The 27701-nt window shown below is 37.6% G+C and overlaps 1 protein-coding gene across 1 annotated transcript in view; it reads left to right on the top strand.

Moving 5' to 3' along the window:
• The window catches only part of LOC126292255 (brachyurin-like), a 273321-nt gene that overhangs the window by 87848 nt on the left and 157772 nt on the right, over positions 1 to 27701 (top strand). Inside the window, exon 4 of the mRNA XM_049986153.1 lies at positions 22037 to 22120. Coding sequence (XP_049842110.1) covers positions 22037 to 22120 — 84 coding nt within the window. The remainder of the gene's footprint in view (positions 1 to 22036; positions 22121 to 27701) is intronic.

Raw genomic sequence — 27701 nt, forward strand, 5'->3', positions numbered from 1 at the left:
CAATGTATACCAATAGCGGACTTGCTAAGTAGCAAAAGGAGCGTGGAGAAACGAAGCTGGGTGCAGCGTATTCGTGACAAGGTATTCTGTAAATTCCAGCCTTCGGCAATAACAAATTGTTCTCCACTGATCGTAGAACATCGCCATCCTTAGACAGTGGGCGAATAACCATATTCACCTGGAATTAAGGGAGAATTCTTGCTGTATTAAACAAAATTGGCCCGCGACAGAACAAAAAGCTGTAGATTATGTCGGTGGGCTCTGCTGTTAATCCACATCCTGGGTCGTAGTTGTAACTGACAGTGAGCTATTAACCTACCAAGTAGAATATCTATTTGCTCTCGATTCTGTCTGTATGCGAGCGAGCTGTTTAGACAAGCTATTTGGATCTGAGGCTCCCTGAACTCTGTGTACAAGCGTTTCAGCACATTCGTAGTTTGTTATGTATGATGAGGACTCGATGATTGTAAATGCAAATTCCCTGGCCGCGGTGGCCATGTGGTTCTAGACACTTCAGTCCGGAACAGCGTGACTGCTACGGTCGCAAGTTCGAATCCTGCCTCGGGCATGGATGTGTGTGATGTCCTCAGCTTAGTTATGTTTAACTAGTTCTAAGTTCTAGGGGACTGATAAACTCAGATGTTGAGTCCCATAGTGCTCAGAGCCATTTGAACCAAATGCAAATTCGGCATGGTCTGGCTTACGATCAACTGAAAGCCCGAGAGAGGCGTCATTCTCCTACCTAGTCAAAACATCCAGGAAAGGCAGTCAACTATCATTCTCTCTTTCCTTTGTGAACCGATGTTCTTACTGACGGAGTTGTGGTGATGTAAAAAATCCATTATTGTATCTTGTCCTTGAGGTCACATTATGAAAGTATCGCCCATGTGATCAAAAGTATTCGAACCCCCCCAAAAACGTATGTTTTTCATATTAGGTCCACTGTGCTGCCACCTACTGCCAGGTACTCCATATTAGCGACCTCTGTTGTCATTAGACATCGTGAGAGTGCGGAATTCACAGACTTCGAACTTGTTCGGGTGATTAGGTGTCACTTGTGTCATACGCCTGTACGAGAGATTTCCACACTCCTAAACATCCCTAGGTCTACTGTTTCCGATGTATAGTGCAGTGGAAACGGGAAGGGACACGTACAGCACAAAAGCGTACAGGCGTATCTTGTCCGTTGACTGACAGAGACTGCCGACAGTTGAAGAGAGTCGTAATGTGTAATGGGCAGACATCTATCCAGAACATCACACAGGAATTCCAAAATGCATCAGGATCCACTGCGAGTACCATGGCAGCTGGGCGGGAGGTGGAGCGGCTGCTCATAAGCCACACATCTCACCAGTAAATACCAAACGATGCCTCCCTTGGTGTAAGGACCGTAAACATTGGACGATTTAACAGTGGAAAAACGTTGAGTGGAGTGACGAATCACGGTACACAATGTGGTGATCTGAGGCGGGGTGTGGATATGGTGAATGCCCGGTGAACGTCGTCTGCCAGCGTGTGTAGAGCCGACAGTAAAATCCGGAGGCGTAGGTGTCATGATGTGGGCGTGTTTTTGATGGAGGAGGCTTGTACCCTTTGCTGTTTTGCGTAACACTATCACAGCACAGGTCTACATTGATGTTTTAAGCATCTTCTAGCTTCCCACTGTCGAAGAGAAATTCGGCGATGGTGATTGCATCTTTCAACACGATCGAGCGCCTGTTCATAATGCGCGGCCTGTGGCGGAGTGGTTACATGACAATAACATTCCTGTGATAGACTATCCTGCACAGAGTCCTGACCTGAATCCTATAGAACACCTCTGGGATGTTTTGGAACGCCGACTTCGTGCCAGGGCTCACCGAACGACATCCATACCTCTCCTCAGTGCAGCACTCTGTGATGAATGGGCTGCCATTCCCCAAGAAACCTCCTAGCAGCTGATTGAACGTATGCCTGCGAGAGTGGAAACTGTCATCAAGGCTAAGGGTGGGCCAACACCATATTCAATTCCAGCGTTACCGATTTGCAAGTCATTTTCCTCCAGGTGTCCGGAGACTTTTGATCACATAGTGTACCTACCAAATACAGTTGGTTTAGTGGCCACTGATTCAAGCACTGTTTACTCAAAGTCTTCCATAGAAAAGTTGGTCAGAAAGAGAGAGCCTGTTTATCGATTTCCAGCATGCTGGGTAATATCTTTTCGCGATCTGAATCTTCCCTCATGACACTTTTCGCGAAAAAACTTTACACGTACGTATGTAAGTTCTTGAGTGAGACAGGGTTGTAGCCTCTCCCCGATGTTATTCAATCTGTATATTGAGTAAGCAGTGAAGGAAACAAAAGAAAAATTCGGAGTACGTATTAAAGTCCATGGAGAATAAAATAAAAACGTTGAGGTTCGCCGATGACATTGTAATTCTGTCAGAGACAGCAAAGGACTTGGAAGAGCAGTTGAACGGAATGGACACTGTCTTGAAAGAAGGATATAAGATGAACATCAACAAAAGCAAAAAGAGGATAATGGAATGCAGTCAAATTAAATCGGGTGATGCTGAGGGAATTAGATTAGGAAATGAGACACTTAAAGTAGTAAAGGAGTTTTGCTATTTGGGGAGAAAAATAACTGATGATGATCGATGTAGAGAGGATATTAAATGTAGACTGGCAATGGCAAGGAAAGCGTTTCTGAAGGAGAGAAATTTGTTAACATAAAGTAAAGATTTAAGTGTCAGGAAGTCGTTTCTGAAAGTATTTGTATGGAGTGTAGCCATGTATGGAAGTGAAACATGGACGATAAGTAGTTTGCACAAGAAGAGAATAGAAGCTTCCGAAATGTGGTGCTACAGAAGAATGCTGAAGATCAGATGGGTAGATCACATAACTAATGAGGAGGTATTGAATAGAATTGGGGAGAAGAGGAGTTTGTGGCACAACTTGACGAAAAGAAGGGACCGGTTGGTAGAACATGTTTTGAGGCATCAAGGGATCATAAATTTAGCATTAGAGGGCAGCTTGGAGGGTAAAAATCGTAGAGGGAGACCAAGAGATGAATACACTAAGCAGATTCAGAAGGATGTAGGTTGCAGTAAGTACTGAGAGATGAAGAATCTTGCACAGGATAGAGTATCATGGAGAGCTGCATCAAACCAGTCTCAGGACTGAAGACAACAACAACAACAACAACATGTAAGCTCTTAAAATGGTTCGGACACCCTGTATATGTTGTGTATGACTTCGTATACAATGGTAAGGAGAGGTGGGTAGCAAGCTAGGCAGAAGCAGAAATATTGGCGAACAAGTTACCATAGCAGACAGAAGATTTACTTAACTTGTGTTTCTCCAAGCATTCAAATACTCAATACAAATATTGCACCAAGAAATAAAGTCCGGCTATCGATGTCAGAAGGAAGTGGCTCCAAGCACGAGTGATGTGAGCGGCTGCTGCCTGCAGTCATGTTCCACAGAGGAAGAGGGCGCTCTCCGACCGGAGCCATGCGACTGATATTGCCCTTAGACAGAAACTTGACATTCCATTACCAACAACAAGGTGGGGTGTACTGTTACGTGATAATACATTACACATTACTTACCTAAACGTCTTGCTCCTTTGCTGAGACTATTTGGCAAATGCTACGTAATTTTTATGATTTTTGTCAATAGACGAGGGGCTCTAGATCTAAGCATTTGGGAATCTTCAGATAGATTTGATGTAGTACCACATTTTATGAAGACTCTTCTTGTATATCCTTAGGAATAATTGGTTACAAGTTTGCTGTGGCCGTCATCGCTTTCGTATACAATGGTAAGGAGAGGTGGGCAGCAACTGGCCTCGAAGGACGGTAGGATTTTTTGTAAAATTTTATTTTATTTTTTTAGAACTTTTTTCACTCCTGGTACTCAGAAGTACCGTTAGACTCCATGGACAGAATCAGAACACGCGCAGAAAAATGCTCCAATTTTTGTAACTTGTACTTTATTCCACATAAATATTAAATATGTTTACATTAGAAAATTAATTAACAAAAATATGATATTTCTAATTTTTTTTTTGAATTCGCGTAAATTTACCCTAGTATGTGTGTCCGGTACTCACATTGAGGTGAAGGTGTAAATGGCAAAGAACACTCTGAGGCATCATTATCCGAACAAGTGGAGTTTGTTTCACAATCTGCCTCTTGCAAATTGGACGAAAAAGCTTTGTCAAAATTATTAACATTTTTGTCACCATCTCCGATGTCAGTATCCTCTGTAATATCAGAAGGAATGTCCTCATACAAAATTGCTTCAATCTGTGCATCACTCAAAGGTCGAAAGTAGCCACCAGTTTTACGATTTTCGTCCATCTGGTGTGAAAAAGTGGACAGGACAACTAGTGAGAGGTAACGCACTGTTGCTACAATAAATTGTTCGCACAATCTGACGGTACTAATAAGTCCGCTTTATATTTTCCAGTTTATCTCATTCACTTGTAACGTAATGCTTCAAACTATTATTTAAAAAAACAAAGACGGTAAGTACTTACAATGTAAAACTCAGCGGAAGTTACAATAAATTGCGCACAAATTCAGGCAACACCATGGAAACAAGCACATACAATCTTCTGTTTTCACAGCAGTGCGGGGAAAACAATTTCAAGCTCTGACAGCCAGAGAGATCTATGTATTGCATAATAACATCTAAGAAACAGTAGAGTAGAGGTACTGTTACATACCGACAGGCTTTCAGATGACGAAACTGCACCACGAGAAAATAATGAGAGTCAAAACTTACTGGTACTTTCAAGTACCATCAGGCAACAAAGGGTTAGCCTACATCACTGGAGGGATCGATTCAACGACTGTGGTTATCCGTTGCCGCAGGGTTTTACGATCTGGTACACATGTTCGGTAGACCTCGTTTTTGACATAACCCCATAAAAAGAAGTCTAATGGATTTATGTCAGGAGAGCGTGGAGGCCAAACCGTTGGCCCATAACGACCAATCCATCGCCCAGGATAGGTCATATCAAGATAGGCACGGACGTCCAGTCCCCAATGAAGTGGTGCACCGTCTTGCTGAAACAAGACATCGGGGTGATACTGAAGCAGCTCAGGAACAGCATACAGTTGCAACATGTGCAGATAAACTGCAGACGTGATGATAGCCTCAGCGAAGAAGAATGGCCCGATAATTCTATCGTGCAACAGTGCGCACCAAACATTCACCTTTGGACTGCTTCTGGTGCACTCCATGACCTCGCCAGAGGGTTGTGAACACCAAATACGCACATTATGGCGATTCACTACTCCACTGACAAAAAAGGTCGCTTCGTCGGAAAAGGCAATTCGTCTGAGATAACCATCATCGTCCTCAATACGTGATAGCATTTCGACCGCAAAGTCATATCGACGTGTATTGTCAATGGCCAACCAGGTCTGAACGATTTGCACTTTGTATGCACGAAACAATAAACGTTTGTGTAAAATGTCATGGAGAGAGCTTCTTGGCATCTGTAATTCACGTGAAGCCCTGCGCACCGATTTTTTCGGACGTCGCAGAAAAGACTGCCTTACAGCTTCCACCCTGTCTGCTGATGTTCTTGGTCGATCAGACCTTGGAAGGTCAGCAACCGATCCTGTGTTCTTTAACCTCTCATACCAGGCTTCAATGCTCTTGACATCAGGTGGATTTCTTCCAAATGTTGTCTGGAAATGTCTCTGCACTGTGGTTGGTGTTCGTGTCTCATGGTACCACAGGACACACTGTGCCTTCTCCTGTTTGGTTAATATGGCTTCTTGGGCACTGCACCTCATCCACTACTTACGTACTGCGAACGTAAAACAGAATAAATATTTGATAGTTCTAAACAATTCGACACAAGTGTCATATTTGTATCTTATTTCTAGCCTCAGATATAAATGTATGTAATCAGGGGAAGACTTTTCGGACACTCTGTATGAGAACAGATGTTGCTTACTATTATCCGTAAAAGACCATCTACATTAATTGTGGCAAGGCCATACAGTCTTAATGGTACCAACAATGTGGTTTTAAGCTTTTGATGGTCTCTTGATGTAGGAAGTGAGAGTCAAGGAATGCAGAAGTTTTCCCTTGGTCTCGTCCTACAGTAACAATCAATTTCCCTACTACTAGAGACGCGTGCTAGAGCACACAGATTAGATTAGATTAGATTAGATTAATACTTGTTCCATAGATCATGAATACGACACTTCGTAATGATGTGGAACGTGTCAGGTTAATGAAAGATATCTGTACAAGATATTACATTACACGAAATATTGCATGACACTAATGCTTAAGTTAGTTTTTTCCCTCCCTTAATTTATATCTAAAAATTCAGCCAATGAGTAGAAGGAGTTGTCATCTGGAAATTCTTTTAATTTATTTTTAAATGTTGGTTGACTATCTGTCAGGATTTTGATGCTGTTTGGTAGGTGACCAAAGACTTTTGTGGCAGCATAATTTACCCCCTTCTGTGCCAAAGTCAGATTTAACCCTGCATAGTGAAGATCATCCTTTCTCCTGGTGTTATAGCTATGCACACTGCTATTACTTTTGAACTGGGCTGGATTATTAACAACAAATTTCATAAGTGAATATATGTACTGTGAGGTTACTGTGAGGATCCCTAGATCCTTAAATAGATGTCTGCAAGATGACCGTGGGTGGGCTCCAGCAATTATTCTGATTACACGTTTTTGAGCAATGAATACTTTTCTACTCAACGATGAATTACCCCAGAATATGATACCATACGAAAGCAGTGAATGAAAGTAGGCATAGTAAGCTGATTTACTGAGATTCTTATCACCAAAATTTGCAATAACCCTAATAGCATACGTAGCCGAACTCAGACGTTTCAGCAGACCATCAATGTGTTGCTTCCAGTTTAACCTCTCATCAATGGACACACCTAAAAATTTTGAAATTCTACCTTAGCTACAGACTTCTGTTCAAAGTGCCATTTACTGTACGGAACTGTATATACTGTGTTTTATCAAAATTTAAAGAGAGTCCATTTGCTGAGAACCACTTAATAATTTTGTGAAAAACATCATTTACAATTACATCACTTAGTTATTGGTTTTTGGATGTTATTGCTATACTTGTATCATCAGCAAAAATAACTAACTTTGCATCTTCATCAATATGGAATGGTAAGTCATTAATGTATATCAAGAACAGTAAAGGACCTAAGAACGAACCCTGTGGGACCCCGTGCTTGATAGCCCCCAGTTTGAGGAATCGGCTGTTGTATTAACATTACATGAACCACTTATTTCAGCTTTCTGCATTCTTCCAGTTAAGTATGAATTAAACCATTTGTGCACTGCCCCCCTCAAACCATAATGATTTAGCTTATCTAAAAGAATTCCATGATTTACACAGTCAAAGGCCTTTGAGAGATCATAAAAAATACCAATGGGTGATGTCCAGTTATTCAGAGCATTTAATATTTGATCAGTGAAAGCGTATATAGCATTTTCTGTTGAAAAGCCTTTCTGAAAACCAAACTGACATTTTGTTAGTACTTTGTTTTTACATATATGGGAGGCTACTCTTGAATACATTACTTTCTCAAAAATTTTTGATAGAGCTGTCAGAAGAGAGATTGGGTGATAGTTGTTGACATCCGACATATCCCCCTTTTTATGCAATGGTTTTACAATGGCATATTTCAGTCTATCAGGGAAAACACCCTGCTCCAAAGAGGTATTACATATGTGGCTGAGAATCCTACTTATCTGTGGGGAACAAGCTTTAAGTATTTTGCTGGAAATGCCATCAATTCCGTAAGAACTTTTACTTTTCAGTGAGTTTATTGTTTTACTGATTTCAGAGGGAGAGGTTCGTGGAAATACAGTTGTTTCAAACTGCACAGGTATGGCCTCTTCTATTAGAAGCCTTGCCTCTTCTAGTGAAGATCTAGATCCTACTTTCTCCACAACATTTAAAAAATGATTATTGAAAATATTTCCAATTTCAGATTGTTTGTTAGTACACTTGTCATTCAGTTTTATGGCACTAAAGTCTTCCTGTGCTCTTGGTTGCCCTGTTTACCTTTCAATAATATTCCAAATTGCTTTAATTTTATTATCAGAGTTACTGATCTCAGACATGATACACATGCTTCTGGACTTTTTAATAACTTTTCTTAGTATCGCACAATAGTTTTTATAATATTGAACAATTTGGGGGTCAGTACTCCCTCTTGCTGTTAGATACAGTTCTCTTTTACGGTTGCAAGATATTCTTATTCCTTTAGTTAGCCAAGGTTTTTTATATGTTTTCTTGGAATTATGTTTGACTGTTTTCTTGGGAAAACAATTTTCAAATACCCTTAAAAATGTATCGTGAAATTAGTTATATTTCAAGTTTGCATCGGGTTCCATATACACTTCATCCCAGTCTAGCTCCTTTAGTCTTTCCCTGAAGTTTGCAGTATTTATATTGTTAATTGAATGCACTGCTTTGAAATTCTGATTTGATATACTGCATGGAGCTATGCCATGTACTGTAACTAGCTGTGCACCATGATCTGAAAGACCATTCTCAACAGGAGAAGCATTTATGTCCTTAAACTTATCTTGGTCTATAAAAAAGTTGTCTATCAAAGTCCTGCTGTTCTTTGTTATCCGAGTAGGAAAATCAATGACGGAGCTCAAATTGAAAGAACTGAGTAATACTACAAGGTCATTCTTCCTATCACACTCTTTCAGGGAATCAACATTGAAATCCCCACAAATGATAATTTACTTCCCCCTGTCTGACAGATAGCACAACAAAGCATCCAAGTTTTCTAGAAATAGCTGGAAATTCCCTGAGGGGGACCTATACTCTGTTACAATTATGAATGTGCCATCATTTAGTTTTAGTTCAGTGGCACATGCTTCCATATGTTGCTCTACACAAAATTTTTTAGTTTCTAAATGTTTTGCGCTGTGGAAGCTTTTGACATATATGGCAACTCCTCCTCTCATCATATTATCTCTACTTACATCTGCAGCTAATTTGTACCCATTGATGCTAACCTTTTGCATATCAGTGACAATGTGATGCTCAGACAGGCATAGTACATCTATTACATTCTCAGTTTCTATATCTTCTAAACAAAGCAGAAGCTCATAAATTTTATTCTTCAATGCCCCAATATTTTGATGAAATATAATAACATTTTTCATTTTACTTTTGTGAGTATCTTGAACTTTTTTAACATCTTTAGTACTTGCCTGGCTGAGTTTCCCACAAATGAATTGTGAGGTAATAGTACTGTTGTATTACCTTTCCTGACCTCTATGTCAGTATCCTCTCTGGTATATTCAAATAAAACTGGTCTCGTACACTCCAGCAACAGGTCAACGCATTCAAGTGTCTTGATGTGTGTTATGACGGATTTGTCGATCACTACACCTTTGGGCTTTTCCACTAAACACACCTTGTTATCCATATTCACGTAACTTATCTGCTCAAATCGTGATTATTTGCATCACAATAGACATCCTCACAGATATTTTTGTCATCTACGTATTAAACATCAGAAATTTCTGTTCTAAAAGAAATTATTCGTTCTCTGTATTAGGGGAATCTTCCACTTCCGTTTTTCATTTCTTCATAAACTATGCACGATTAATCAGAAAGCTAGGTAATCGGCAAACTTTTAATGAGGAGTTAGCTGTATCCACTCAACAGAAAATGTCTGTAGCTTTTCATATTTGTAGGGTAGCATATCACAATTGATTCCACTGGGGCACTCGATGCTTCAATCACTGTAACGTAATAGAATCCACATTTCTTCGTTACTTGCTCTCAGGTGATGGACAGTTATTATGGTTATATTCTCAGTGACCTTCCCCACAACTGTACAGAACATTTAATTACAGGGATGGCTAAACTCTACATGTGCTTGAATACGTTGTTAAATAATTCGCTTCCTTGGTGGATTTTGTGGCTGTCTTATTTTTCCAGATTTATTTTATTTGCCTATTTATTATTTCAAGGATCATCACATAACAATGTACGACTTGTTGTTAGAGAAATTAAAATAAATAGGCATAATCCACATACATACAGAATATATAAGTACGTTTCTCCAGGATACATCTGGTGGTCAGCCATGTCCTTGACGAAAGAAATCTCCGAACAGAGTCCTGTGATGATCTGTGATAATTATGGAAAACATAGGAGACCCCATTCGACCCCATTCTCCTAGGTATAGGGTCAGTGTCTTAAAAGCTGCACTGCCCCAGTTATTTGGTCCCTGTTGCACATTGTCGCTTTGATGATACATAACTTCCAGATAATTTATAATATAAAACTTAGTTTTGTACTGCACCACCGCATGCAGCATGGGCACCTGCTGGTGGCACCAGAACCGCGAACATGGGCGCCACCAAGTTCCCGATAGTCCGTCTGGAAAATGAGTTAATCTCCTTCCACATGAGTAAGATGTAGAGTCCAGAAAAATAAGAATCATAGGGCATTACCATAGTGCACTGCAGATATTGGCACAATTTCTTGTGAGTGCGTGGAAATGAGATCCGTTATGGTGATGTGACAGCTTGATATAGTTGTAACCTTTCGATAATACCAGGACTATTAACCACCTAAATAATCTATACTTGTGCACAAGCTTCCTAAGGACTTTTTTGCGGTCCATTGTCCCTAATGTCTGACGACCGTTACACAATGCTCAGGTAGAGCATTAGGTATTAGTAACATATCTCATTGCACTCTTGTAACTAACTCATAAATTGTGATCTATGGAGTCACATACTCACACAATACATCACAAGTGGCAGTAATGTAGGTTGGTGGTAAGCCCTGTTTGTTTACAAAGGAAGTGGAAACTGTCCTGCAAGATGTATAATGTATCGTTTGCAGTAGTGTATCTATAACAAGCAGACTGTACAAACTACACTCCCAAAAGCTGACACTTCGTGTAGCTGACACCATTAATAGCTAAGAACAGCTGACACCACCACTAATTGAACCCCCTGTAGTTGAAATTAACAGTAGGTGAGACCCACTGCACACACAGACTGTCAGCTTATGGCGGTAGAATAGAATGTAAGATCCAGCAGCTGTGCCCAGTTTTGCTGTAATATGGGGCATTTTGTTGCAGTTTAGCGATAACATGAACTAACTTGTTACTGTTTATTACAACTCACCTTGAGTACTCTAGAAAAATCTACACTGTCAATAGCTTAAACTGGAAAATCTTTATATTGGAAAACTTTGCAGCATGGGGCACTTGTTTAGTTTCACTGTAACATGGAGGGAATGTATTTTGAGGTTGCCTGTATCATGGCTTATACTGTTGCAGCAGTAGGAAGGAGGGTAGTGTGCCAGAATGAAACATGGGGTGATTAGTCAATAGCATGATTGCTATTGTGAACATCTGTGCATGTGAAATGATGCATTCTTCAAACATATTCTGCTGAGTCAAAATAACTGTATGGACCAGGTAATGACATAGCCCCACCAAATGGAATCTGGAGATCATACTATTGCATGTGTGCGCTAAAATGAAAGTCACCATCTCAACATGTCATCGATATCCCAGTGAGTAGCATCTGAGAGGTAATTATGGTCTCCATGTTCACATGCTGTATAGTGACAGTCACCATGTCAACTTCCAAGAACTCTCCACTCCGCTACTCTAATTGTAATTACAGTGAACTTTTGTCATATTTTTTTAGGAGAGACTGATTTCAGCTACTAAACTGAATGAGTTCACTATAGCATTCAAGCCATTCATAATGTCTAACCAGAAACTCTCAAGGAGTAATAAAAAGTACAGTTTTAGAAATATGTCGGCTGGAACTGAACTCTCTTTCAAATGTTAACCATCTGTAAAATCTGTTTGAGCATTATTTGGGTTATTGTACTTAATCGTGAGTGTTTAGTAGAAATTCGCAGGTCCTATCTAAAAACAAAGTTAATGCATTATTTATTTACCTACCATGATCTGTCATTTTCATAGTTAGTATCTCATACACTCCTGCTGTAATACTTGTGTCACTCAATTACTTTTCAGACAGTTAAAGCAATACTAGTTATTATCTTAGTTAGATAATGTGTGTATTACTTGTTACCTTCGTGAGCTTTAATAACCATCATAATAATCTCTTTTACTACTTCCGAGGGAAGGCAATGCAAAAAAAGTGTTTCTTTCAGATAGTCACAACAGAATAGTAATTACTGCACTAGTAATTACTGAGTATGAAGTAACTACATTAAAACAGTGAATCCTCATATTAATAATCCTGTGCAAAAGCACTGATATGCTGCATTGCTGAAGGCTTTAGCTATCTGAATCAGTTCATACAATACATGGAAAGGTTATCACTTTGAAAATGCACACTATCTCATTTGCTGTGAAGCACAACTAATGATCACTTCATTATTTATGAAATTAATTTGAGGTTCTTTGCAGTAACACACTGTGTAACGTAAAATAATAGTTTGGCAGAATAATATTTTTGTCACTAATGGCCACTATTTCTTTATGTCCTATATTGTCCAAACTAACAAAAATTATCAATTTGAACCCTGTAAAAAACGCACAAACAATGTTTCGATCTTATCTGCTGACAGTCTTAGTCAATGAATTATACAGTCAGTTGGTGGCTGTTCTTAGATATGGGCATTTTACTTCCTATAACAGCTCACATAAAAGCTATCCTCTTGAAGTGCATTTATGTATATTTGTACTCCACCTGTTGTATGTGATGTAGATGATTTATTAGAGACTGATACAATACATCTGTTGCAATAGTCCTTTTTCCTGAAGGACTATAACAGCTGTGCCCATATGAGATATAAGTACTCCAACCACTTGCACTCATATTGCAGTTATCACAAATTGACTTTACACACAAAATAAATATCACAGGGCACTGCTCTGTTTTCTAACAGAGTAAATAAACTCACATCATGTCACATTTACCACACTCAGATTATTCTGCCTCTGTAGAAAGATCAATCTCACTGTACCATATTTCACTTATTGCCTATTGCCGACTGTGTCTTCATATCTGAAAATTCTGCTGTGTGTAATAACTTTTTGCACCCCCCATGTCATCTGTTCTTCCCCGGTGCAGAGATACATAACTACTCATTCTGATTGAGGTAATATTATATATCAAGGTTTACAAAGTTTTACATTATCATTCTCTTTGACTATCTCTAGCCATTTATGTAGCTACAATTACTACTGTATACACTTGCACACTTGTACATAGCTTGAAATCTATGTGTAATGAGTGAAGCGAATATTTTATAAAATACATGCAGGATTTTTTTATATATTTTGTTGCTATGTTAGTTGTTAATTAGAGTAGAAACGTTATAATTTCCCAAGATCTGCAACTGCTTCCTTTAAAGCAATGACTGTGCTGAAGTATTCTGATAAAAATGAACTTAGTTATTCTTCCCAAATTGAATTTATGTGGCTCTTGAGGAGCGAGTGAAATGAATTTAATTAAATACTGTGATAATGTAACAGATCAAATTAACAGGTCTCCACTTTTTACTAGAATGATTAACTGTAGTTACTGTTCCACTTAACAAATGATATCTGTGGGATAGAGTTGAAGCAAATTCAATGTAATGTACTTGAAATAATAAGATAAAGCTTTTAAAAGTTAACAGTTACTGTAATTATCCCAAAAACGCTGTAAACCACAGTTTTTCGTACCAAATGTCTGGCTTTCCTATTACATGTCAAACTATCAAAGCTTATCTTGTCAGAAGCAGTGCAGTTGTAAATGTTGTGTTAATAATTTTCTGCAGTATCCACCTTTATCATATTAATTAGACAGACCGTATAAGACATATTGTCTACCTTGAAGTATTCCTGGAGCACTGTAACTTTGCATGGAAGTATCTTGCATCTGCTGCTGTATTTTATATGAAATGACATATTACTAATTATTGATTCCATGACCCCAACAAACCACTGCTAGTGGGCTATTTCTCCCAATTCTGTGTGTCTTCAGTTCTTTTCGTTAAAAAAGGGATTTCCAAAACAAGTTCACCTGCTAACTCTGTTCTAGTACTGATCATTAGGTCAGCCAAATGAGCATTTCTGCCATAGTGAAGGCGTTCCAGGAATGGAAACGACAATTGAAAACCTTGGCAGTTCACAGTCCAAGTGACTTCCCAGTTTTATTTGCTTCATGACATTCTTCCCATTGCAATAAGCTATTAAGTTCTCAGGAATAAACCAGACTTCACAAATACGACTTATTTAAATACCTCAGCTTATAACACTGAAAGAAATAGTTCAGTTTATGTCTACTATATGAAACTGTTAAATTTATCTTATGACACACCTTTCACCACATTCTCATTGAAATTATCATTCATAAGCTATTTCTGTAGTTCACAACATTAGGAAAATCTTAACAGAATGATGGTCCACTCCAGAATGACCATAACTGTCCAACCAACAGTATCCAAAGTGGATACAATGGTAAATGGTTACACTGCAAAATGCTGTGGAGTTGAGCAAGTTGTTGCTGTCAATATCTGACTCCCCCTTAGCTGCCACCCAATGTACATACACACTGTCAGCTTCTGGTGTTAGAGTACATCTTATGATCCATCAGTTAACAATGCTGTCATTTTGTGACATGTATAGTGTGAAGTTATGTCATATACACTGTCAGCTTCTCATGCTGGAGTACTATTTTAGTTCAGAGCACCTGACTGCTTGTGTCACCTATCACTGCCTAGCCTGCTTAACATTTACAGCAGAACAAGACAGACGTTTGTTCTGCAAGATATACTGAATTCTCCAGGTTGGACTTCTTGTAGTGTTTTGGTGACTTTAAAATTATGTTAACCCTCATTAAGTACACATATGAATGTTTATTATTATTGTTCAATATGTTATTTCATCGAAACATTATGTTTCCATTGCCTAACATGAGGACACAATGTTTTGAATTGCATGATGAAGTTAATATCATACCACAGGATCACCATAACTTTTGGTTGACAGTAATATAGCTTTTAGAGATGAGTTTTCGACATATTTAGCTGTGTGGATAAAATTCTTTCCTTTAGAAATTTGTATCGACAAGTGGGCTTTAAGCAGTAAATCAGGGCAGCAGTGGTGCTCAGGTGTGTTTTGCAGTGATATACACAAATTTTTATGTTTATCCTAAATGTAATGCATGGTACAGAGAATGAACTCTTCTGATCTACCTCACTGTAGTTTATCTCATTCATGTCAGTATGCAAGGCACCTGTATTTTAATAGGTCGTAGACACTATTACAATTTGGAAATACTGAATTTAAAGCTCTATTGTAACTAGAAAGTGGTGTACAACAATCAAACTTTAGTCATCAACAAGTGCTGCTTAAGCTATACCTTCTACTAGTAGTGCCAATATGCAATGCATGTGTATATTCTTTAAAACCTATAGAAAAATTAAGTTATGAGAAAAGTGCAATACGAATTTTTGTTCAGAAATCATACATGTGTTGCGTAATACTACAACTTTATTGAATTTAATTTCACAGTCAGAAATTGATGACCATGCCTGCATACTATGATAAGCAACATATATATATATATATATATATATATATATATATATATATATATATATATATATATATATATATATATATATATAGGGTGGTACATTGATAGTAACCAGGCCAAATATCTCACGAAATAAGCATCAAATGAAAAAACCGCAAAGAACGAAACTCGTCTAGCTTGAAGGGGAAACCAGATGGCGCTATGGTTGGCCCGCTAGATGGCGCTGCCATTGGTCAAATGGATGTCAGCTACGTTATTTCGTTATTTTAAATAGGAACCCCCATTTTTATTACATATTTGTGTAGTATGTAAAGAAATATGAAAGTTTTAGTTGGACCACTGTTTTCGCTTTGCGAGAGATGGCGCTGTAATAGTCACAAACGTATACGTACGTGGTACCACGTAACATTCCGCCAGTACGGACGGTATATGCTTCGTGATACATTATCCATGTTAAACTGGACCGTTTACCAATTGCGGAAAAGGTCGATATCGAGGTGATGTATGGCTATTGTAATCAAAATGCCCAACAGGCGTGTGCTATGTATGCTGCTCGGTATCCTGGACGACATCATCCAAGTGTCCGAACCGTTCGCCGGATAATTACGTTATTTGAGGAAACAGGAAGTGTTCAGCACATGTGAAAAGTCAACCACGACCTACAGCAAATAATGATGCCCAAGTAGGTATTTTAGCTGCCGTCGCGGCAAATCCGCACGTCAGTAGCAGACAAACTGCGAGAGAATCGAGAATCTCAAAAATGTCGATGTTGAGAATGCTGCATCAATATCGATTAGACCCATGCCATATTTCTATCCACCAGGAATTGCATGGCGACGACTTTGAACATCGTGTACAGTTCTGCCACTGGGCATAAGAAAAATTATGGGAAAATGACAGATTTTTTGTATGCGGTCTATTTAGCGACGAAGCGTCATTCACCAACAGCGATAACGTAAACCGGCACAATATGCACTATTGGACAACGGAAAATTCACTATGGATGCGAAAAGTGGAACATCAGCGGCCTTGGCAGTTTAACGTATGATGCGGCATTGTGGGAGGAAGGATAATTGGCCCCCATTTTATGAATGGCAATCTAAATGGTGCAATGTATGCTGATTTCCTACATAATGTTCTACCGATGTTACTACAAGATGTTTCACTGCATGACAGAATGGCAATGGACTTCCAACATGATGGGAGTCCGGCACATAGCTCGTGTGCAGTTGAAGCAGAATTGAACAGCATATTTCATGACAGGTGGATTGGTCATCGAAGCACCATACCATGGCCCGAACGTTTACCGGATCTGAAGTCCGCGGATTTCTTTCTGTGGGGAAAGTTGAAGGATATTTGCTATTGTGATCCACTGACAATTCCTGACAACATGCATCAGCGCATTGTCAATGCTTGTGCGAACATTACGGAAGGCAAACTACTCGCTGTTGAGAGGAATGTTATTACACGTATTGCCAAATGCATTGACGTTGACAGACATCATTTTGAGCATTTATTGCATTAATGTGGTATTTACAGGTAATCACACTGTAACAGCAATCGTTCTCAGAAATGATAAGTTCACAACGGTACATGTATCACATTGGAACAACTGAAACAAAATGTTCAAATGTACCTACATTCTGTATTTTAATTTAAAAATGCTACCTGTTGCCAACTGTCCATCAAAAATTGTGAGCCATATGTTTGTGACTATTACAGCGCAATCTATCACAAATAGAAAACAGTGGTGCAACTAATATATATATATATATATATATATATATATATATATATATATATATATATATATATATTTATTTATTTATTTATTTATTTGTGTGTGTGTGTGTGTGTGTGTGTTCCAGACTTTTACTTATATTTTGGTTGTAAAGATTGCATTTTATGTTTTAGAGACAATTACCATTTTATCTCCATCTGGTTTCACCACTATTTTTCGTCATGTTTTTTCTCTGTCTCATTCCACCACCACCACCTTTGATAGTCATGTGTAGCAATTAAATATTTACATTACTAAGTCCTTCTTGTGTACAATGAAAGCATACAGTTTAAGTTATTCAGTGCAACAAAGGTTTCCTGATATCACTTCCTTCCTTCCTCAACTGGCGTTCGCTCAGTTTGTCTGTGGTTACAGTGTATATTTTTATATTGCATATTTTAATTATGTTGTAATTACTTACTAGCTGACTGTGGAGCTTTGGAACTGTAACTGCAATTTGTATATAATGCAGCCTTACTCCCAAGTTGGTTATGTACATAGGCATGAGGAGGACTGAAACACTAGTGATAAATAGGAGTAATGGCAAATCAGCCTCTAGTGTAGAAAATGATGTGTTACCGTCTTCCTCCATAAAATGTTGCTTGCTAATGTGAAATATCACAGAAAACTTTGAAAATATGGTATTTCTATTTAGTATATTTCTTAGAAGTAACTAGGCACAAAAACATAAGTGATGTACATAATTTGAGCGTTCAGTGAAATGTCTTGGGTACCATTATTGACGTATATGTGTGTGAAAATACGATTGACATCACACAATACATTTTTTGCGTTGCTGACATCTTTTTGGCAGACATATCAGACTTGGATAGCTCGACACAGAGGTGGAAGATATTTAATTTGATGGTCAGTTGTGCCTTACACCAAGTGTGATACAATAATCGAAATTTTTACATTCTCATGCACCACTTTTCTGCTGAGTTCATGGCAGAAGTACTGAATGTGTGTGTGTGTGCGAAGGAGTGGGGGGGCTGGTGTCCCACTGAAATTCTAAAGCAATTCATTTGATAAAAACATTTTTTTAACATAACGCTACCTAATGACAGCCAGATGCAGACTAAGTATTGTTTCGATATAGAAATACTACATAAGCACATTAAGATGAGCTGCAGATCAGCAGGTGTGGTTAGGTCTTGGCAGCAGACAACTCGGATGAGTTCCTGGACAGTATCACCCATCAGCTGCACACTTCAGAGGCATGACTCTGACTAACATTCCTTTGAAGAAACGCCGCAGGTGCTAGTCACTGCAGTAAACATAGCATCTAGCATGGTGTCATCGCCATAGAGTGTTTCACAACTCGAATAAGGAAGGAGAAAAAATGCTGTTTTTTTAACAAACTCCACAGAAGGTGCTTTTGTAAGGAAAACATAGAAGTAAGGACTTTCTTCAAAATATGTCACATCAAAGACACAAACATCGAAACGTGGAGTGATTTAATAGTGATTCTTCTTTAATGTTACACCTAAAGATCTGTCTTTAATTATTTTCGAGAGAATACAATTTATTGATATCATATTAGAAAAGCAGTTTTTCACAACAATAGTATATTGGTGGGGTTTCTGGCTCAAAGAATATTTTTGAGTAAAATTTTCAGGTTGCAAACCAAGAATCTAATTTTGCAGTTTTGCCAACCAAAAAAACTTATTGATCTACATTTTAAAAACTACACATTTTCATTTTTTTATCAAAAATTTTAAAATGAAATAAATTTTATTATTTAAAAATAGGAACGAAAAAATCTCGTTTGCCTCTATTAAAGAAAACAAATTCTGTTTATCTCATTTAAAATTTTTCAAATCTAAAAAGTTTATTCTTTATAAATACAAACCAAAAACTCTCATAGCTACATTTGAACTGAAAACGTTTTAATAAAAATAAAAAAGTCAATGTTGAGAAAAAACTTTTAATTGAATTTATCACACAATTCAAGGTATATTTAATAAAGACAACGATTTGAGTAAAAAATCTTTAAGTGATCTTCATAAAACCTGTAAAACGAAAAATTGAAAAAAATATTCTAATCTAAATTAACAACATTGAATTTATCATAGATTCATTCGAGAAATATATTAACAATAATGATAATAAGAAAAATATTAATAATAATGGTAATGAATATTATTTACAAACGCTTTAGTAGAAAAGCATCAAGAAATTAATCAAAAACATGTATGAAGTTTCAATTTTCTAGATGAGGAAGAATTTAGTGTATGATTCACAACATTGAATGCTAATTGGAAAGTTCTAATTACAGAAATGAATAAAAAATAAAGAACTTTTAACTTTGTAATTTCATTTCCTTTTCAAATATTTTCAGAAAACCAAAGGAGATAAAAACTGAAAATTTTAGCTTTTCAAAAATTAATTTTTTTCCAAAAGTTTGGAAAATGATTTAATTGTTGATTCCCTAAACTTTTTATGTGAAGAAAAATGAACAGGAATGGTAGAATTGAATATCTATTACCTGAACTTAACAATTATAGTAATGGTCGTTCAGAAGTGTTTTCTGAATTATCAGAACTTAAAAAGCATTAACCATATATCATTTCAAAAGCAGAAATTTGCCAGCTAAATTTTGTGATAAAATTTTATTACCTTTAGATGATAAATATAAAATTACTCTTCCAGATCGATATACTAAAATCTTTACAAATGATGATAAATTAGATAAAATTGTAGGATTACAATTTATTTATTCTGGTTAAAAACAAATAAAGATCGTCTAATTCACGTTATTGAGTATTTTTCTTTGAATTAAATTAAAATTTCCTTCCATGTTTTTTAATTACTCAACTTTGTTGGACGTTTTGTTTTCATAATATTTATGTATAGTTTGTTTGGGGAATATTGCGAAATTAGATTCTTGATTTGAAACCTGGAAATTTTACGTGAAAATGTTCTTTGAGCCAGAAATCCCACAAATATACTACTCACAACTTCAAGGAAGAAAAAAGATCTATCATCTAGCAGTCAGTAAGATGCTACACTCCCATCCTGAACAGCTAAAACTTCGAACTATTCAAACAAATTTGGTCCTGTATACTCTAACAATAGATGAATGCATGGAATTGTTTTGGTGTGCATGACACTCAAGCCATCGATTGGATGTCTTCACACGCTTCTATTAACTGATTTTCTTCACCAATTACATGACACTAACTGCCACATCTAAATTCTTAGGCATTACAATCTCCATCCTCACAGATCTTATCTTAATCTATTAACCATCAAAAATGTTTGTTGTACATGCAATTTTTCTTTTTGCATGCAGCAGAAGTATTCAGACTTCTTTTTTTTATTTCTTCAAATATTGCTATACAGTGCAGAAATAGTCCACAATTTGGATATTCTGCAACCAAGTTGATGAGTTATCTGTACTTTGATCGAAAGAAACTGCCTGTAGTTTTTCGAAGTTTTAGGGTCGCACATTACCAGTAATTTCACATTGGCACTCGCTCCACCTAGTCACTGTAACGTCATAAGATTCACATTCCCTCATTACTTCCATCCATGCTGTGTAGCTTTCGTGGAGAAATGCTTAGATAACAGGGGTCTGCCACACAAGTACACACAGCATTTAGTGACAGGAATGGGTGAAGGCTACATGCAGTTGCATATGTTGTTAATTAGTCCCCGACCTTGGTAGATACTGTGCTTTCCGTAGCTGCCAAGGCTTATTTAATTTGTTTAGTCACTCGTCTAGTCATGTCATATCGATACAGGATTTATTATCACGAAAACTACAAAAAATAGCTCCAATTATGTACACACAGGATGTATATGTTTCGCCAGGATATGACAGTTGGTCACACATGTGATTGAAGAAGGAACCATCGCGTCGTTTTCCTACAATGGTTTAGGAAAACCATGGAATACTTAAATCACAGCCAGACCCACAAGACTCCATCCTCCTGTATATGAGTTCAGTGCCTTATTAACGCCACTACGTCATTTAATTGGTCCCTGTTATGCAGTTTTTCTTTTTATCATAGACAATTTGCATCAGATAACTTATAATATAAAACTCAGCCTTCTACTGCACTGCTGAAACCTCAGTGGACACCCCTGACCCACCATTAGTCAATCTGGAAAACTGAGTCACTCCACTTCCTTGTGATTTAGATGTTGAGCTCAGATGAATGACAGACATCACTATAATGTACTATAGAGCTTAACACACTGTCTTGTAAAATCATGACACTGTTATCTTTTTTTTATATGAAATGTTGTATTTATAGCTCATCATTACTGTCAACTATTGACTCTCCTCTAAGTAATTTCAGATTGAGTAGCATGGACCAGTGTCAGCAATACGTTTTTGAAATCCATGTCCTTTAAGTCTGGCAATCATTACACAATGCCCTGTAAAGCAAACAGTTTCACAGAATTTATCTGGACTGACCACACTGCTACAAACGTTACTGTAGTACATGTCGCCTTTGTCTTTGTACATATACATAGTGAATGGCCTGTGACTGGGCAGGCAGAGTATCTATCATTTTACAAATTGCTCTCTACATGATGACATGTATAAATTCATATTTTCTCTTGCCTATGTTGTATGTTATCCATTCATTTTGCTTGTAAAATATGATATTCTTTGCAAGTCACTTACATGCTTCCATTACATCGCCTTGCATAACTAATTTTGGCCTCATTTTTCCCATGCTTCAAGAGATGTGGGCCTGGCAACTAGATGTGACAAAAGCAGAACCAGAGGTCGTCGAGGAATATAGACCAACAATAGCATACGAAGGTGGTAAGTGTCTGTTAATTTTAGTACCATTTCTGTAGACTGTTCACTTCCCAGCAGCTGAAACGTCCAGTACTGCTACTACCAGTAGGTGAACCTGCCAGAAGGACGGGCGCTAAAAACTACATTGTTGAGCGCCCATAACACCATATCCATCCATGCCAGAAGGCGAGATCCGTTTCACATACACCCAGGCAACAGATGGGGATAGGACACTATTTAAGACTGAGTAATTGCCCCCATGAACCATGGACCTTGTCATTGGTGGGGAGGCTTGTGTGCTTCAGCGATACAGATAGCCGTACCATAGGTGCAACCACAATGGAGGGGTATCTGTTGAGAGGCCAGACAAACGTGTAGTTCCTGAAGAGGGGCAACATCCTTTTCAGTAGTTGCAGGGTCAACAGTCTGGATGATTGACTGATCTGGCCTTGTAACACTAACCAAAACGGCCTTGCTCTGCTGGTTCTGTGAACGGTTGAAAGCAAGGGGGAACTACAGCTGTAATTTTTCCTGAGGGCATGCTGCTTTACTGTATGGTTAATGATAATGGCGTCCTCTTGGGTAAAATATTCCGGAGGTAAAATAGTCCCCCATTTGGATCTCCGGGCGGGGCTGCTGAAGAGGACGTTGCTATCAGGAGAAAGAAAACTGGCGTTCTACAGATCGGACGGTGGAATTTCAGATCCCTTAATCGGGCAGGAAGGTTAGAAAATTTAAAAAGGGAAATGGATAGGTTAAAGTTAGATATAGTGGGAATTAGTGAAGTTTGGTGGCAGGAGGAACAAGAGTTTTGGTCAGGGGAATACACGGTTATAAATACAAAGTCAAATAGGGGTAATGAAGGAGTAGGTTTAATAATGAATAAAAAAATATGAATGTGGGTAAGTTACTGCAAACAGCATAGTTAACGCATTATTCTGGCCAAGATAGACACGAAGCCCACGCCTACTACATTAGTAAAAGTTTATATGCCAACTAGCTCTGCAGATGACGAAGAAACTGAAGAAATGTATGATGAAGTAAAAGAAATTATTCAGATACTGAAGGAAGAACAAAATTTAATAGTCAAGGGTGACTGGAATTCGGAAGTAGGAAAAGGAGGAAACATAGTAGGTGAATATGGATTCGGGCTAAGAAATGAAAGAGGAAGCCGCCTGGTAGAATTTTGCACAGAGCACAACTTAATCATAGCTAACACTTGGTTCAAGAATCATAAAAGAATGTATTGTATACATGGAAGAAGCCTGGAGATACTGACAGGTTTCAGATAGATTATATAATGGTAAGACAGAGATTTAGGAACCAGGTTTTAAATTGTAAGACATTTCCAGGGGCAGATATGGACTCTGACCACAATCTATTGGTTATGACCTGTAGATTGAAACTGAAGAAACTGCAAAAAGGTGGGAATTTAAGGAGATGGGACCTGGATAAACAGAGACAGTAGAAGAAGAATGGGTAGCTTTGAGGGATGAAGTAGTGAAGGCAGCAGAGGATCAAGTAGGTAAAAATATGAGGCCTACTAGAAATCCTTGAGTAGCAGAAGATATATTGAATGTAATTGATGAAAAGAGAAAATATAAAAATGCAGTAAATGAAGCAGGCAAAAAGGAATGCAAACGTCTCAAAAATGAGATCGACAGGAAGTGCCAAATGGCTAAGCAGGGATGGCTAGAGGACAAATGTAACGATGTAGAGGCTTATCTCACTAGGGGGAAGATAGATACTGCCTACTGGAAAATTAATGAGACCTTTGGAGAAAAGAGAACCACTTGTATGCATATCAAGAGCTCAGATGGCAACCCAGTTCTAAGCAAAGAAGGGAAGGATGAAAGGTGGAAGGAGTATATAGAGGGTCTATACAAGGGCGATTACTTGAGGACAATATTTTGGAAATGGAATAGGATGTAAATGAAGATGAAATGGGAGATACAGTACTGCATGAATAGTTTGACAGAGCACTGAAAGACCTGAGTCGAAATAAGGCCCTGGGAGTAGATAACATTCCATTAGAACTACTGACAGCCTTGGGAGAGCCAGTCCTGACAAAACTGTACCATCTGGTGAGCAAGATGTATAAAACAGGTGAAATACCCTCAGACTTCAAGAAGAATACAATAATTCCAATCCCAAAGAAAGCAGGTGTTGTTTGATGTGAAAATTACCGAACTATCAGTTTAATAAGTCACGGCTGCAAAATACTAACGTGAATCCTTTACAGACGAATGGAAAAGCTAGTAGAAACCGACGTCGGGGAAGATCAGTTTGGATTCCGTAGAAATATTGGAACTCGTGAGGCAACACTGACCCTACGACGTATCTTAGAAGCTAGATTAAGGAAAGGCAAACCTACGTTTCTAGCATTTGTAGACTCAGAGAAAGCTTTTGACAATGTGGACTGGAATACTCTCTTTCAGATTCTGAAGATGGCAGGGGTAAAATAAAGGGAGCGAAAGGCTATTTACAATTTGTGAAGAAACCAAATGGCAGTTATAAGAGTTTAGGGGCATGGAAGGGAAGCAGTGGTTGGGAAGGGACTGAGACATGGTTGTAGCCTCTCCCTGATGTTATTCAAACTGTATATTGAGCAAGCAGTAAAGGAAACAAAAGAAAAATTCGGAGTAGGTATTAAAACCCATGGAGAAGAAATAAAAACTTTGAGGTTCGCCGATGAGATTGTAATTCTGTCAGAGACAGCAAAGGACTTGGAAGAGCAGTTGAACGGAATGGACAGTGTCTTGAGAGGAAGATATAAGATGAATATCAACAAAAGCAAAACGATGATAATGGAATGTAGTCGAATTAAATCGGGAGATGCTGAGGGTATTAGATTGATGATGGTCGAAGTAGAGAGGATATAAAATGTAGACTGGCAATGTCAAGGAAAGAGTTTCTGAAGAAGAGAAATTTGTTAACATTGAGTATTGATTTAAGTGTCAGGTAGTCGTTTCTAAAAGTATTTCTATGGAGTGTAGCCATGTATGGAAGTGAAACATGGATGATAAATAGTTTAGACAAGAAGGGAATAGAAGCTTTCGAAATGTGGTGCTACAGAAGAATGTTGAAGATTAGATGGGTAAATCACATAACTAATGATGTATTGAATAGAACTGGGGAGAAGAGGAGTTTGTGGCACAACTTGACAAAAAGAAGGGACCGGTTAGTAGGACATGTTCTGAGGCATCAAGAGATCACAAATTTAGCATTTGAGGGCAGCGTGGAGGGTAAAAATCGTAGAGGGAGACCAAGAGATGAATACACTACGCTGATTCAAAATGATATAGGCTGCAGTTGATATTGGGAGATGGATAAGCTTGCACAGGATAGAGTAGCATGGAGAGCTGCATCAATTCAGTCTCTGGACTGAAGACCACAACAACAATTGTATCAAGTTTTGCAATAACATGGGGAAAGCTATTACACTTTTACTGTGACATATAACAGCAAATACCTTAAGTTTCAGGTATTAATCTAAGTGTTTACAGGCATGTCTCCGATAACAAGTATTATTGATGAAGTAGAAGTATTTATAACTCAAAATGGTTTGCTTGTACCTAATTGTACTTAGAATGGTAATACGAAGTATAGTCTGTTGGTAAACTGAAGAGCGAGTGAGCGAGTTCCAACTCTGCCTACCCAGCTACATCACAAGGCGCTTCTACAGGCTGCTTCAGAACGTAGTACCGGCCCTGCCATAGTGTGCGCTTTAAATCTGTGGCAACGCCATGTACAGTTGCGTTCTGGCAGCGTTTATTTTTAGACAAATGCTTTAAGACCGTAAGGAATACGAAAGACGATAGCTTCTTCCGAAACACAACATTATAGACTAAATAATTTTAACATAAGAACCAAAGTCAGTTATTCTACAAAAAACACATAACTGAATGCCTGTTCTTGCTTTTAATAAAACGAACCCCATATGGTGGAATCAATCTGTAAAATTTAATATTTGTTCTTACTTTGCATTTCTACTAACAGGTAGAAATTTTCTTTGAAGGCCTGCATTGAAACTTGACAATTCTTGCAACAGGAAGAGTGTTTAAAAAGTAATGAGAAATTTTTATTTTTGCATGTTGTATTTGCACTACTTTTTTATCACTGACTTCCTAAACATGTCCGAAAATTATCTCTACAATGTTATGCGTATTGGGTATTTACTCTGTTGTCTGCTGAAAAAGGTTACATGTGTTTTGGTAGTATCAACGATAATTTATTTTGTATAGAAATAGAGTGAGAGAATCTGTATTAAATTTTGTTATAAGAACGGAATAAAATGTATCAAACTTTTAAATGTTAAATATCTTTTGGTGAGTAAAGCAAAGGCATACAAGCGATATAAATATTAAAAAGTGGGCCATAGGGGATTACAGCTTTACAAGTATGGTTGAGATTAAAGAAAGAAACAGTTCCAAATAGAAAAAGCGCTGGAGTGTGTGTATAGTACGTAATGGGGAATCTTTTGAAGAGGATAATTGTGCTGTATATTAAAAAACAAAGTTCTTACCATGAAATAAAAATTAATATGTGAACAAACCTCATATGTCAAGTTTCTTACATAGAAGTCCATAATTGGTATACTTGTTTCGAAGGAAATTGTAGCAGGTTTTAGGATAGTTATTGTACAGGTGTTTTAAGCAATTTCTAATAGACTCAGGTGAATAGTACGCGAGATAGACTTTTAGTGACAGAATACATTCAAATATTGTTGCTTCATAATCATCAAAAGTTTTACGTGACTGAATCACGTTCTACTAGTGAAGAGTTAATTAATGTTATTGTGAGGTTCTTAAATTATTATGATTTTCTACAACTAGTGATGGAGGCATTTATTGCTTTGGATCATATCTGACTGTATTTATCTCGGAAAACTGTTTATCACTTTTATTTCCATGTAGTACATTTCTAACAAAGAAATTTTATAGTGTATGATCATAGTCAGGATTGTAATCACACACAACGCATTTTTTAAGAAATTATTCACTGTCTATTTACGTACATCATATTTTCAAGGCCATCATATACAGTGTCACTGTCATTATCGTTGTCATCGTCATTGTCACCACTTTGTAAATTAATAACTAGAGCATCTTAGGTCTTCAATAATCCCATCTTTTCTCTACGTGGAGGCAGTATGCACTCCTGTCATCTTGAGTTATCGTTTAAAACCCTGTAACAGTTGCAACAAGTGTTTGTATATGCTTTTACTCGGTTACTGCAAAATTTAGTTTGGAATAAAAAACGGAAACTCAGAAAATTGCCTCATACCTTCTTTCAGCATCTGCAGCAACTTTGTCATGGAAATATCTCCAAGCATATTTCTTCCTCTGGCGAAATAATAATTTTTCTCACGCCATTTCAATTGGATTTAAGTCACAGTTGTACAATGGAAGTTGCAGGACAGTGTATCCACGAACTTCAGTTATTTTATTAAATTCAAAAAATTTGTCTTCCGGATTTTGTTGTTTAATTAAATCAAATAATTTTGTTTTTCTCATTCATGATTCAGCTTATACATTATTTTTTAACAACAATTCAATCATTTCTCTTTTATTCAAGGACCTAGTTGGAGCTTTGTTATGCTCCT

The sequence above is a fragment of the Schistocerca gregaria genome, chromosome 9 (assembly GCF_023897955.1).
Source record: "Schistocerca gregaria isolate iqSchGreg1 chromosome 9, iqSchGreg1.2, whole genome shotgun sequence".
In the NCBI taxonomy this organism is placed as follows: Eukaryota; Metazoa; Arthropoda; class Insecta; order Orthoptera; family Acrididae; genus Schistocerca; species Schistocerca gregaria.